General features: G+C 41.4%; 2 protein-coding genes across 2 annotated transcripts; one reads left to right on the top strand and one right to left on the bottom strand.

Moving 5' to 3' along the window:
- Nucleotides 1–377: 377 nt before the first annotated feature.
- Nucleotides 378–12,310, bottom strand: acox1 (acyl-CoA oxidase 1, palmitoyl; the record flags this gene model as incomplete). Its single annotated transcript, XM_071527428.1, has 8 exons — nt 12,096–12,310; nt 10,850–11,009; nt 3,702–3,862; nt 2,386–2,493; nt 2,134–2,253; nt 1,848–1,963; nt 1,306–1,475; nt 378–540 (listed from the first exon to the last, which is right to left on the bottom strand). Coding segments are annotated over exons 1-8 (1,107 nt in total), but the record flags the coding sequence as incomplete, so codon positions are not given.
- Nucleotides 12,311–12,373: 63 nt separating this feature from the next.
- On the top strand, nt 12,374–14,645 carry ten1 (TEN1 subunit of CST complex). Its single transcript, XM_071527433.1, has 3 exons — nt 12,374–12,580; nt 12,921–13,078; nt 13,729–14,645. The coding sequence occupies exons 1-3, from the start codon at nt 12,492–12,494 to the stop codon at nt 13,866–13,868; spliced, it is 387 nt and encodes a 128-aa protein (XP_071383534.1). The 5' UTR covers nt 12,374–12,491; the 3' UTR covers nt 13,869–14,645.
- Nucleotides 14,646–14,977: the final 332 nt, after the last annotated feature.

The raw sequence follows: 14,977 nt of genomic DNA, 5'->3' as shown, positions 1-14,977 counted from the left end.
AACAGAGATAAAAAAGAGTGTGTAATCTGTAGGACTGTCAGTCTGTCAGCGAGCCACATAGATAGTGGGATCAAAGTCTGTAATGTCAGTATGAAGCCCTTCTGTTCATTAGTCCCAGCTCAGACAGTTCGCTGAAATATAAGTGTGTGTAGCCTACTAATTGCAGTCAGTTAATCAGTCACAGACCCAGTCACAACACAGATCCGCGAGTTAGTTAGTATGACTGAGCGAATTCCCGTCTTGTCAGCCAGTCAAGTCAGTCAATATGCATCAGTCAGTCAAGTCAGTCAATATGCATCATCATCAGTCAGTCGGTAGTTCAGCCTCGTTCAGGCAGTGGTCTCACAAGAGTGAGCGCATGTATGTCTGTTCAGTACCTCGGGCAGCTCACTGAAGTCCCCCTGGCTGATGTCTCCAGTGATGCGGTGGTAGGTCTTGTTCATGTACTGGCCCACAAAGTGAAAGGCGTAGGCCGTAGCCAGCAGGGGGAACAGCTTGTACTGCTGGGTTTGGTAGTCCAGGATCTGGGGCTCTGGCTCTCTGCAGGACAGGAGAACACAGGTCTTTCAGAGTTTTCACCAACAGCTTTTGAACAGTAAGGGTTGTACTTTCACTTGATATCCACAGATGTGATCAGGAATCAATCTTTCCAGAAGAATTAGTTGGAAGTGTAATAACCCAAGCTTGAACCTGGGTTGCATCAAAGCCCCTGACGTTGGCCACTGAGACTTGAACTTGTGAATTACCCAATAAATAACAATTGAAAAATAACTTCATTTTATTTATCTCAAAGCTGTTTTTTAATTGGCTAAAATTAAATCCCCTTCCTGAAGCTTCCACTCACAAGATAAGTCACTCCTATCCAGTCAGTCTGTTATGAGAACAAAAGTGAAACTTGTGTTTCTATGCTCCAAACTGATAATTATGATAATTAAATTATATGTTTCTATAGATTCATGCATTTTATGGAAATAATTAGTGTTGATACATGTTTCCATTTTCCATATCTGGATATAGACTACATCTAGAATATAAAATTCCAATCATTTTACAACATTGTCTATTTTTCAATTTTTTTTTCCAAAGGGCTCCTTAAATATTCTGGGGTGCACCTCAAGTTTTGGAGGTTGGGAACAAGTTAATTTAGAGCCCTGTACAGGCATGTTTGTTTGGTTGAGCATGCATAAGCATGAGTGCGTGTGTGTTTGACTTTGTGCAATGTTTGTGTAGCTGTTTGCTTGACTGTCTCTGTGTTTGTCTAGCTGTATGTTTGACCGTCTCTGTGTGTTTGTGTTAATGACTAACCCTGGACGGATTTCAGACTGGTGCCGGACGGAGCTGTAGCGGATGGCGATGGTGCAGGACTTGGAGAGGGCGCGGGCCGACTCGCCTACGATCATGGAGCGGATGAAGACCATGGTGCCGTAGGTCAACTTGGAACTAGGAGGCTTCACATAGCTGCCGTCTGGCTCCACCTAGTGGACAAAATAAACAAAACACAGTCAATCTGACTGCAGCTGCTTGAGGGGCCAGAGTACAAGTCGCACCTTAAGCAAACTCACAGGCATACAGTATACATAGTGCACACTGATCTCACAAACGCATTCAGGGCAGATGAACTGGCAATTCATATAGCAAAAAAAAGAGCAGCACACTGTTAACTACACTGATAGCAATGCGCTCACAGAGAACCAAAACTACAGGACATAGAAGACGAGGGAAGACGTGTGATACACATGCTTCATTAGTTCAATAAACAAAAACTTCAAATCAAATGAATCTAATAAGTTACCAAAACCCATAGAAGCACCTTGTTCTTATCTACTCAAATAATAATGGCACGTTACCTGGGCATATTTCATCAGCATGTTCTCACGTGGGATTCGCACATTCTCTAGTTTCAGGAAGCCGTTGTCAACTTCATGAAAGCCAAACTTGGGGCCGATGTCTCCAACCACGATCCCTGAGAGCAAGAGACACAGAGAGAGAGAGGAAGATGAGTAATGGTAGAGAGACAGGAAAAGTGAGGCAGAGACAAAAGGAGCGACAGAAAGATAAATGAGGGCTGACTTTTCCACCAAAACCACATCCAGAGGGAGAAATAATCAAAGACAACCACAGGGCAGCGGTTACCTGGCAGTGCTTCATGGGTGCTCATGTTGCGGATGGGTACGATGAAGGCGTGCAGACCGTGGCAATTGCCCAGAGTGTGAAGCTGGGCTAGGACTATCGCATGGTTGGATGTCTTTCCAACTGGAGAGGGAGGGAGAAGGTAAAAAGTGGTTAATCATGATTAATAATCGTGATCACAATCTTAAGCAAAATAATCAGGATTATAATTGTGGCCATAATTGTGCAAGCCTATTGCAGAGTGAGGGTACTTACGCCCTCCAGGCCACCATTTGATGGAGCTGACCGTGGGACTGTTCAAGACAAACTCCTGTGTGGCTGGGTCGTATGTGGCGGTGGTCTCCAGCCCTCTGAGGTGGGTGCCTAGAGGAAAGGGAACACATCAAGACCCACCAAACACACACACACACACACACACACACACACACACACACAGTGTACACAATAGCAAGGCAGAAAGCAGGTTATTACTCATTCTAAGGCTGCAGTGGTTTAGCCCATAAATGTTTTTGACAAATCTGACAAATGGTGTCATCCATTCATGAATAAAATAGTATCTGAATTCATTACAATGAAATATATGAATCCAAAGCAGTGACACTTTTCAATTAGAGTTTGAAAATGAAGGAGGAAAGTAGTGTCCCTTGCAGGTGTTTGACAGATCTGAAAACCAATGTAAACTGCATCATATTTTTTTAAGACAATCCATTTTGCACTGTTCCTAGTACACATCACTTGCTTGACCAGCTGGGCATTTGCATCTACTCCAAACAAAATGGGGCCCGAGGGGGAGTGAGAATGGGTTTCCTAATCTGTATTCATTCTGAAAGGCCCATTTCAGATGGAATGTGTGTTGTATCCGGTTCTGGCTGCAGGCCAGAAACGGATCCAACACCGAGCTCAAGGGAACATTCAAGATCAAAGTAATCCAGCGCACACCGGGATTGTTCAAATCGACTTTTTTAGTTTAATTCATATAAAATATTGGGGCGAGCAACGCGTTTCGCATTGTGGCTTCTTCAGGTTCGCTCTTCACTTGATTGGCATCAGGGGAACATATTTCATATAAAAGTCTAGTGAGGTTTTTAGTAAAGCGGCATTTTGCTGGCCAACTGAACATTTGAGTCAGTTGAGTCAAAACAAAATGCGGACAAAAGGGGGCAGGGAGGGAAAGAGAGGGGGTTAGTCTTTAGAGGGCGACCTGACGCAGCCTGGTGGCCAGGCAGCGTGACGGCTGGTGGCAGAGCCCATCCCAGAGGTTGGACATGCAACGTCATGCTGCGCTGAACAAAGTCACGATTTCTGACTGCTGATTTCTACCTGAGAACTTCCAAACCAAGTTTCATGCAGTGTATGTCACCTGGCTACAGGAGATATCAGACAAATTATCAGACCACAGAAAAAGTAGACCAATATTGATAACCCCAATTTATCTTCAGATGTCAATGGCACATTCTTAGAAATTTAACCCCCAATCTGTTTTTGCAGTATGGCGCCACCTGTCGAAACGCTATCACACCACTTCATGCAAAACGTTGCCGAGATCGGGACTGCTGGTCTGTTCAGTTTACCGTGGCCCATCTCAGTCTGAGCGTAGGTGCCGATGATCTCCAGATTCCAGGCCGCCATGAAGAAACGGTCCATCTGCTCTGGGGTGGCCTGGTTGAGCAGTGTGGGCAGGAACATCCCTAGATGGATATCCATGGGCGCCGACCGGTCACGGTGCACACAGCTGAGCCAGGGAGCACAGGGTAAATGGAAAAGAAAAGTAGAAGGAGGAACAGTACGAGGAGAGATGGCAGGAAGGAGATAGGCGGGGGATTTTTGATGGAAGCCCTCACAGGGAAGGGTTGAGCCAACGGAACCACAGATGAAGAGTGAAGTTTGGGTTAAATTTTAAGAAATGAAAAGATGACAGGGATGACAGGAAAGAATTGATATTGTTCAAATCAGAGAGGTTGGAGGAGTAGATAGATATAGATGGAGGTTGTGCAAGCGTACAGTAGAGAAACAAGTGGAAAAAGACAAAACAAAGTTGTGACCATGTCATGCAAAGTGATTGCAAAGTGCTGATTTTGAACACCTTTCATAGGTTGCCTTGAATCCGAAATGGGTGATTATCTTCAATTATTCATCCATAATAACATCATTATGTTTGTGATAATCTCTGTTCATGTCCCGCATGCTACAACACATTCATTTTTTTCCCAATAATCTTTCAATGAGATAAAAAACATATAATAAAAAAAAACATTTGACTGTGGATCATTATTGAATTAAATTTGGGGAAAGCAAAGCATAACATTAAGCACCCCCTTAACGTTACTCCCATAGCAACACATAGCAGGTGTAACGCCACCAAAAAAAAAAAAAAAAGAACACTGAAAAAACATTGTATATTAGCAAGTTTTACATGACAATTACGCAGGGCATGCTTCTACACAAACTAGCATTGAAAACTGGTAGGGACATATTTCTATAAAAAAATATATATATTATTTTTGCCGGTAAAAATTATTCTTGGCAGGTATTTTTTTTAGTTTTACCAGTTCTTGGCAGGTGAGTTAAAAAGCTGATTTCAGACACTGGTGTGCCAACCTCATCCGGCTACTGGTTCCAAGCCTGGAGGAATGTAGAGCTGCAACAATTAATCGATTAATCGATTAGTTGTCAACTATTAAATTAATCGCCAACTATTTTGATAATCGATTAATCGATTATAAGTCAAAATTCTCTGATTCCAGCTTCTTAAATGTGAATATTTTCTGGTTTCTTTACTCCTCTATCACAGTAAACTGAATATCTTTGGGTTGTGGACAAAACAAGACATTTGAGGACGTCATCTTGGGCTTTGGGAAACACTGATCGACATTTTATAGACCAAACAACTAATCGATTAATCAAGAAAATAATCGACAGATTAATCGACAATGAAAATAATCGTTAGTTGCAGCCCTAGAGGAATGTATAAAGCATAATAGCTTTTGAAATCAAAGCCCAATATATTATGAGAGAGTGTGAATGAAGCAGTTAGTCAAGGGCATATCAGGTCATGACAGACGAGGCTCAAGGACCTTGGCCCAGTGTTGGCCCAAAAACACAGGTAAACAAAATGCAATTAGTAAGCCCAGGGCCATCAGTCCTAAGAATGCAACATGGTCATGGACAGATGGGACGGATATCCATAATAATGTCCACTTGGCTGTGTCATAGCAATGCAACAAAAGCACACATTGCTGGCTTGGCCTACATTCTCTCTCTCACCACAGATTTCTCGGCCTCTCAGATAACAAAGGGATATTCAGGAGCTGGAACTCGATCTCTTTATAGGCTCCCAGACTGCATGTTTTTGCAGCACAGCTTGTATCTTGTCTTCCTTTTGAGACAAGATTAGGATGAACAGGAGAAAAAGCTTTGTCTTGACCAGTTTCATCTATTCATTCGGGCATATGACTGCCTACCAATTCAACCTCTTTCCCACACATTGACTTTTGGGGACTAAACCAATGAAGAAGGTAATTTGCTAATTTGTTAAGAGTAGATCCGATTTAGAAATGTCAGAGTTGGAAAGAAATTAAGGCACAGAAATCGAAATACACACATGCTTCATTAGTTACTAACCAGTGACTTTCATTACATAAAAGAGGAAGGAGAAAGTTGTGAGAAGGAAAGCAGTAAAACTAACACCTAAACTAAACTTGTTGCAGTCTAGTTGCAGCATTTTAAGCTGCTACACCAGTTCCGTTCTTGTTCCGTGGCAGTTGTGTTGTGCCTATCTATGTTTTACCTATGGGTAAGTAGGGCTGGGTGATATGGCCAAAAAAAAAAAAAATGCATGATACAATTAAGCAATTAACATCCTATCATGCTCTGTGGCATGTATAAAAATGTTGAGCAGGCCCAGCTGACCTCGATTTTGGATAAAGATGGCAAGAGGAAAAGATCCAAGTGACTTTGAAAGAGGGTTCATTATTGGGGCACGGATGGCAGGAGCTTCAGTCACAAAGACTGCTTAACTGGCTAGTGTTTCAATAGAAACAGTGACTAAAGGGACATCTGCATTTAGATCTATGGGAAAGGCATCAGTAAACGGGGTCGGAAATTGTGGTCGAAAGCGCACATTCGATGACCGTGATGCTCGTGCATTAGTGCGATATGTAAGGAAAAACAGAAGAGCAACTCTTCTTCAGGTGACTGAGAATGTCAATGCAGGACGTGATCAGACTGTCAGCAAGAACAGTCTGTCGACAACTGCATGGAGAGGGATAGATTTACATAGTCTGAGAAAAACAGAAGCCATGCACATCTCAAAAGTTGCGGCTCTGATCTGGCTCCATTTCAGATCCGGCAGCGTGCGGCGTGCGCAGCCAGTGGTAAATGGCTGAAGTAAATGGCTGCATATCTGAACGGACATAACAGAAACACATCTGGGGTTGCTGAGCCTTAACTTATGTTGATGGTTAGAGTTCTTGTAATAAATATGAGCTGAAATTTTTGATACCTTGTCTCCGTTTAGGCTTTAGCATTGAGATTAAGGCTATGAAAAGCTATAATGAGGAACCAACGCATCCTGAGGCTAACCGGGCAAACTATTGTGGCAGTAATGTTAGTAATTCAGCTACAGCTACTGAGCAACTACCATCTCTTGCTAGACCAAAGTAAAACGTAGACACACTCGAAGCAAACAAGTAAGTACTTTCATGTTTCTAAATGATTGAGATCTGTCAAACACCTACAAGATATCACAAAAGCCTACTCTTAGGAACTTAGAAGTAGAAGTATTTGAACAGCTTTCCACACCTGTTCAAATAGGCCTACTTTTCCTCCCCCAAATTGTGGAATTTGTGTATTATTTTGGCTAAACATGTAAAAACACAAATGTCATTTTATAGCGTGAGGATGTGTTTGGAGGCACTGAACAACAAAACAGCGAGTAAGTTAAAGGCTAAGTCCAGGACTGACCGTGTCCCATCTCAGTTTGGGCGTAGGTGCCCAGGGCCTGGAAGGACTCTGCCAGAGGGACCCATTTCTTGAACTGCTGGGGGTTGCACTGGCTGTACAGGGTTGGGATGAACATGACGAAGTGCAGACCCAAGGCCTCATGACGGTTGCCCCGAAACAAACTGGATGAAGGGAAGGTATGAGATACAGTACTGAACTTAAGTCCAGGCTTTGCCTATTGTCTATTTAACAACTTCAGAGGGCCTCAAAACGTTCTTCAGTGTTCTCTAATTTACCTAAATGCTTTGGTGTCAGACAGAAGTGTGAAACAGGGCGAGAGACATTTGCCTTGTCAACCCACAGTCCAGCGAGGTCTGTTACCCTGAGCCCTTCAGCAGGTGAATAGTTTCAGCGCTGAGCATGATGTCATTGTCCCCATCTGGAACATTGCCAGAGTTCGACACATCCCCAAAGATGGAACCGATGTGCTCATCTTCAGTTTTTTTTCCTCTCAATAGCACTAGTTCAATTTCTGCCTCTCTGAAGTTTACACCATTACTGAATATGTTAGCTAACCTCGCTGGAGAAATTAAATTTCATGTTTTCTAATTTATTAATTTGTTATCATGCTCCTCCGCACAGCGGGTAGAAAGAACGTTGGACCAAGGTCCGTTCCAATTGGCAATTTTATTACTAAGTGGTCAGGTGTTCCGCTAATCCACCACAAAATCGCAGTGGGCATGTGTTTGAGGAGGGGCCAAGCATTGTATCTATTTTTATTGGTTGTTGTAATAACAACACGGATCGATAGCGGTCAGCATTGAACCAAAAAATACATGCAAACCTTTTAAGATCGAAGAATGCACGTCCCATTTAAGCGTGGTATTCATCAAAATATGCACGTGAATACAATTGATAAAGGCCCTGTGTTTATCGACACAGATCTGTGTCAGGGACGTGCTGTAGCCTAAAAGTAGTAAAAAATGTTTTATTGGTTTCAGTAAAAAACAGAGCAGCAAAATCCTACAGCGAGAATGTGTCATGATCTGCTCTCTGTCATGATCTGCTCCTCAGTTTTGCTCCTCAGTTTCCTGGTCGGCCACTTCTTCTACTCCCCAGTCCTGTCATCCTCCAGACTTCGACCAGGACTTCCCTCCAGCTCCGTTACCCTGTGTTTTTGCCTTAGGCTGCCAAGACCTGTGTTACCTGTGTTATCCTAGCCTGCCGGTTGTTGGATTTCTGTTTCCCTTCGCCTGCCAGCCAGTTTGTTCTGTATGCCTTTTGGTTTACCGGTTGTTTGCTGTACAATTGCCTCAGTTCTGTTATTAAAGCTTCTTGCTTCAGCAAAGCTCTCTGTCTCCCGACTTGCATTTGGGTCCAGTCCCTGAGTTTACATACGTGACAGAATGATCCTATAATAAACACCCAACTCTTTATATGATATCAATTTCTTGAAGAAATGAAGTGACAAATCAAATTACCTGGACAGTATCTGAACTTGTTTTACACAGCAGTTCGTCACTTTACCATCCCTCTTAATTTCACAATACCTTCTAGTCATGTAGATTAGGGTTGGACTGGACCTTATTACAGCATGTACAGTAAAGTGGCTCACTACTCTTCGCTAATAAGCTAACATACATTCATCCATCTTATACCTGAATGTTAAGATCTTATTCATAAGTGGACAAACACATACAGATGTGGATTCATGAGTCCAGGCGACATTTGACATAACTTCCCAAAATACACTACTGTATGTACGCATTTGTGTCTGATGCAAAAGGTGCTTTGCATAAACACCAGATAAAAGCATCATGCTGCCCAGTACAGCTACAGTAAGCACAGTCAGTACTTACTCAGTAACAATGCGTTGGTTCAGGGTGCTGACACCAGATGCACAAACTAGTTCACTTCACTACACGAGACCTTTGATAAACTTTCAACAATGCAGTGGATTTATTATCAAACTAAAATATTTAAATTAAACAGCTTACACAGTTTGGTTTTCCCAAATCAGCTTTGTGTTAAGATCATCGTACATATTTTATCAAGCATGCAAGCTTTAGAGAGCAAAGATCTTGCATACCCTCTGACACAGTTTCAATGGTGACCTTTGCTCTGCATAGAAGAGTAGCTGTGTCATGCTGTGTTTCATGACTGGCTCATTGTGGAAACTATCGCTGGACGGATAAGAAACCTAAAGTCTGGTTTTGTTCACTACAAGGCCAAACACAGCTAACCAGAACTTGGGACAAGTTATTATTTATGTAATTCATTTTATTCAAGGACAAAATTCATGTGATTCTTTGTATTTTGTTATCATCAGAGGCTATTTCTTTAGGTTAGTTTCAAATTTACAAAACATGTTATTGAACTTGTGCCATGAACATGTGAATTGGTCCAGACCATGGCCCATCTGTGGAAAGAAGCTAATCACTGTCCCTGTAAATACACGTGGGAGGACAGAGCATTGTAAATGCCCCATTTATTTTAGATCAACTGCCATAGTTATTGGATATGCTGATATCATAGTACACCATGGGCAGACCTAAGCCCTTTCTGGACAGGATCAGTACTGCAGGACAGTGTTGTTTAGTACATTGCATGACAGTGATTTTAATTAATGACTGAGATTTCTGCAGAGATGTAGTATCATTCCCTCTAGATAGGTTGAAGAAGAAGAAACACCTGTATCTCTCGGAAAAAAAAACTGTCTTGAAAGATAACAAGTAGTACATTAGCATGGGAAAGCAGGTTGCTATGATGTTTCAACCTGGTGAAAGGGTAAAACTATGGGCCACCACCTACAAGAATGATTAGCCAGCTGTAATGATTTAACAACTGAGTTATGTAAGCCTGAATGGATGATAAAGAATAAAAGGTAACAACTTAAACCAAGGTGTGAGTGATGAAATGTGAGAGGGTAAGATGAATGAAACTGTTCCAGCACAACAGTTAGGAATGCAATGCAGCAAAGTTTTTTGTTGATGTCAATACTATACTTTTAATCGATAAGTCTAGGCACTTAATTGTGATGTAATTTGTTTTTTCACAGGAACTCTGACAGCCACATTGTACTGTTTTTTCAACTGTTTCCATTTGGACAATGGTCAAAGCGCCAAAAGCTACAAAATTTGATTGTAGCTCCATTGATTGCTATAAAAATTAAACAAATCATTAATTTTTGGAAATTTGAGGAGGGTTGTTTTGGCTACAGTCATCCGGCTGTGCACAGTTTATGTGAATGACATGAGTTTTGTTTGTTTTTCTGTAGACTTTGTTTGCTCAGGCTTTTTAATATTTGACACAAATGCACTTAGGTGATACATGTGAGTTCATGTTTTACGCCAAACCAAACATTGCAATGTCAAGCACGAACAACAAAGTACAAAGTAGTTATGTTTCTCCATAGCAATTGTAGGTTGTGATCACAAAATGACTTGGGTGATGAAAAGCCTTCATTTTGTTTTACTTGAAATTAACATATCATTCCCTACAATCGACTACAGGTATTTCCTTGTTGGTGGCATCAGAATTCAGTCTGAAAAATTGCCGTCCATCCTGGATTTCTAAATCACATTATACCCTTTTTGTATCCACTTTACCTCTCATAACAATGGATTTCCACAGTCTGTGAGGCTGTACTTCCTGAGCCTTGGAATCAGATGAATCTATCTGGATCTATGCAGGCCATTTTCACACCAAATACAATCCTGAGTTGACTGCCTCACATTCATCTACCACTCCAGTTCTGTCTCTTGTGTCTCCCACATACCTCTTATAGCAGTAGATCTCCTCAGGGTCTGCAATGCCATATTCTCTGAGCTTCAGGATCATCTGTGCACTTTTTTTGACGGCCAGGTCATAGCGCTCGCTGCGGGACATGAAGTTCGGGTCCTCATGTTGAAAGTCTGGGTCATTGATGACCAGCGACTCTACAATAGATATTGGAAATCAATTCAGAAATGTATTTTTGATCCATACGACTCTTGCCAGCAAAGACACATGGTGGTGAATGGAGTTAAGTAAGCAATAGCGTTGGGTATCAAGAACCGGTTCCAAATCAGAACTTGTTCCAAATTGTCAAGAACTGTGGATTCCTTAAGAAACATTAAACAAAATGTTTGTTTAGACTTCTGTAAAAGAGTGCCCAGTAGGCAGAAGATTGGTTATTTTGGTTAACTAAACATTACAAAGACAATGTTTTTGGATTGGCATGGCAATTATACAAAATGCATAGAAGAAAAACAAGCATTCTGAGATAATTAATTCACATAAACTCAATGCAAATAAGAGTCCTCCTATCATCTTTTTTTAAAATGATGTTAATCCATTATCTAGGCCTAACGTTAGTTAGCACCGATGCGTTCTCCTGTACTGAGAGAAGGTTTACCCAAACTCCATTCAAAAATCTGACAACTTGCCTTGCTTATTAGCTAACCTCCATACCTGGTAGAACATGACTTAAGACCTTAAACGAATCGTGAATGTCTACTGGTAAATTCGGCGTACATTTGATCCAACAAACAGCTTTTCTTTCAATTGCATTTCCGCTTTCAGAAATGGTTCACGTGCACGCAACTGCCCACTACGTTTTGTTTTGGCAGAAGAATGTTGTGGGAATAACAAGTGAAACAGCTGGTTGAAATGTTATTGAAGCACGAGATGCTCTGGTGGATTATACTTATGCCGACTTCAGCAGTGTAATGTTCTAGCAGGTATGTATGTCTACTGATAGCAAGAAAACCTTAAACTGACAGGTTTTTAATGGAGTTTGGCGCAGCATTCTCTCTAAAAAGACGAGAACGACACCCATCACAGCTAAATGTTAGCTAGCTGCTCTAGCCAGCGTTGCTTGTTGGCGAATATTAGGTAATAACAACATTGTTTGGGAACTCGTTTTTTTTGGTTTTCATCACCATTTTCTCTTCACAAATAGTCATCACAGCTATCTCTTGTCGACATTGAAGGTGGCAATAGCACAGAACACTAGTCGGGCAAGGAGGACATTTCAAACTCACCAATTTCTCGCCGCCTTCGGGTCTTTTCAGGTCCACCGTCCAAAATGTGGGTGAGCTTCTCGACGTCAAATGTGGCACTTTGCCGCTCTTTTAAAATGTCAGGATTCATCGCTCAACGTGCCAGACCAAAAGCACCGTTTAACCTGGATGGATACGATGGGAACGGTATTGTATAACGTCCCGAGCCCTCAGCCTGCCCAAGGGTTTAGATGTCAACTTCCTCGGAGGTGTCGAGAGGCGGGACCTGGGGTAATCACGTGACACCTACCGGAAGTACCGAGCCTTCCCTGCTCACAAGGAAGAGTACCAACTATAAGCCAAACTTTCCTTAACATTATTCATGTTTATCAGATTTTGTTCCAGTTTTGTTTGACTGTCTTTTTGGACATTTTGAGGATGCTGCCTGCAGCTGCGGTCTTTCATTACCCCTGGGAAGTGAACTCCGGTGCAGTGCAGGAAGGAGAGTCAGTGAGAACATTTGGCAGGTGGGTTGTTGTGTGTGTGTGTGTGTGTGTGTGTGTGTGTGTGTGTGTGTGTGTGTGTGTGTGTGTGTGTGTGTGTGTGTGTGTGTGTGTGTGTGTGTGTGTGGCTCAGGCTCCCTGTGTGTCCCTTTGGCATCACCATTATCATCACAGTCATCATCAGGTGTTGTCTGTTTGTCATATCTATGTTCTGCCATTTGTGGTGTGAAATGGATTTGCTTGATGCAACACAACTTCAGACTTGTCTGAAAATAAATTAAGCTACTATTATTGTCATAACTGACATCATTATCATGATCGCTCACCAGTGTATGGACATTAAACCTCTTGTTCAATCTTCCAGACTGGTGTGCTATCAGCCTGAAGAGTCCAGGGCTACACTGTCAGCCCAGCATGCTTCAGCACAGCACCAAGTGCTCGTCCACACCTTGTTTGTGGAGCCCTTTGACCCCATAATTGGAGCCCAGTACATAGTTCTGGGTGAGATTGAAAATATGGAGGGTAAGGACCAGTTGATGTTTTCTGAGCTATTATAACTCAGTCATGTTACATATTTTGTGGAATCATTTATCAAGATCCCCAATAGGAGTTGCATATCTTTCTTGGGTCCACATATCAAATCGTCAAAATGAGACACATTCAAACAATGAGCAGCAATCTGAAAGGCCGATTGTCACTGGAAGTACAAATATTTTAAATATGACAAATATAAAAATTGTAATTTTAAGATTTTGTCAAGATTCTAGCTGTATAAAATAATGTATTTTTGGACTGTGTATTTTGCTTCTGCACTTGAATTCTACTAGAACTTGTAATCATACCTGTTGTTTAAATCACCAGTGTTTTGATTCTCCTAGTTAAGTTACTTGCTGTTAGGGCAAAGCCTTTAAATTAGACCTAGCCACAGTCTTGCATGTGAATACTCACTTAATTTCACTCATATTCATTTAATTAAATCTTGATTATCAGGCTCTTTTACATACATCCAGGGACTCTTGTCATGTGGGAACCTAAGAAACAAGCCAGCGATGAATTTTGGGTTCTAGTCTACATCTTAAAAAAAACAGGCTACTGTGTTGAATTGTTGCATGTGCTGTACATTCCTATACCACTATCACCCACCTTATTTTGTTTTTCCTCACCTGTAACAGGGGTTGGTATGATGGTCCGTGCCCGTGTTCTGAACTGTGTTGATGGGGTAAACCTTGCACTTCTACAGAAAGCCATCAATGAACAGAGGAGATTCTTCAAAGAGAGGGAGAGCAAAGAGGCTGACGGTCCACCAACCTGACCAGGGTCTGCACTCATTTCCCAGACTGCTTATTGATAAAAGGACAGGTCTACAGCACTGGCTCTTAACCTGTGTGCCATGGTGCATTCGAGTGTTGTAAGCTTTTCTCCAACAAGAACAACAAACCCTTGCCCATAGCATTTTTCTACCCTTTATGGGTTACAGGCTTTGGCAATTCAAGCCCCATTTACAATAAAGTTTGATGTTTGGTCAATGGAGAATTGATAGCAGATGTTTCATAATGTGCCATGATGCATTTCTATGTATGTGGTGCATTTCTCAGGCATATCTCTCACATGTCAAGACTTCCAAAATGACACAGTTTTTCAATGATGCGATTTTATTTGGTGGGAAGCTATGCACACATTCTGATGTACTTGTGTGGTCTGATACCATTCAACTTAAGTTATGACTGGGCTAACAGATTGACCAAGCAGATAGATGTGTCATATATGCATAAGGAGTTAGCTAGTAATGTTTTCTTACTATGGATTAAAACCAATATATTCCACTGACAGTATCAGTAAAATGGCAAAAGTTGAAAAGTTGAGAAATATAGATTCTGAATTCTATATGTGCAACCAGCATTTTCATATTGTTCATGTGCGCTGTATGGAGCAATGCCCATTGTTCGTCATATGATATCATATGACATATCATATGATGTATAGGGAACACACCCTCTTCCTCCTGACACACTTGTGGTGAGTGTCAGGTGTATTGGGTCAGAAGAATAACTACTTAGCTCTGGTTAATTTCATCCAAATGGTGTGGTTTATGAGTGTTCCTTAAAACAGTGTCGAATACAGTGTTATTTTCTTTAATAAAGCTTGAAAGACAAATAAACTCTCTACTATAAACCAATCTGCTTCTATATTCTATTTTACTGACTTTACACAGCATTGAAAGTGAGGGAGTCCACACACTGTAACCATATAATTTAAATTTATTGATATTTGTTTCTTCATAAAGTATCAAACAAGATTGAGTTTAAAGTGAACAGTGACAAGGAGAACCCATGAATAATACAGTAGGAATCAATCTTGGTAAATAGCATTGCACCATGTCCCAATATCCCTAATAAAACAAAGAATATCAAGGATAAACAA

Source organism: Centroberyx affinis, unplaced genomic scaffold (genome assembly GCF_046629955.1).
Source record: "Centroberyx affinis isolate AG114_WGS23_722 - 3 ecotype Tasmania unplaced genomic scaffold, CSIRO-AGI_Caff_v1 ptg001530l_1, whole genome shotgun sequence".
NCBI classification, from domain to species: Eukaryota; Metazoa; Chordata; class Actinopteri; order Beryciformes; family Berycidae; genus Centroberyx; species Centroberyx affinis.
This window is presented reverse-complemented; position numbering and strand designations above follow the sequence as displayed.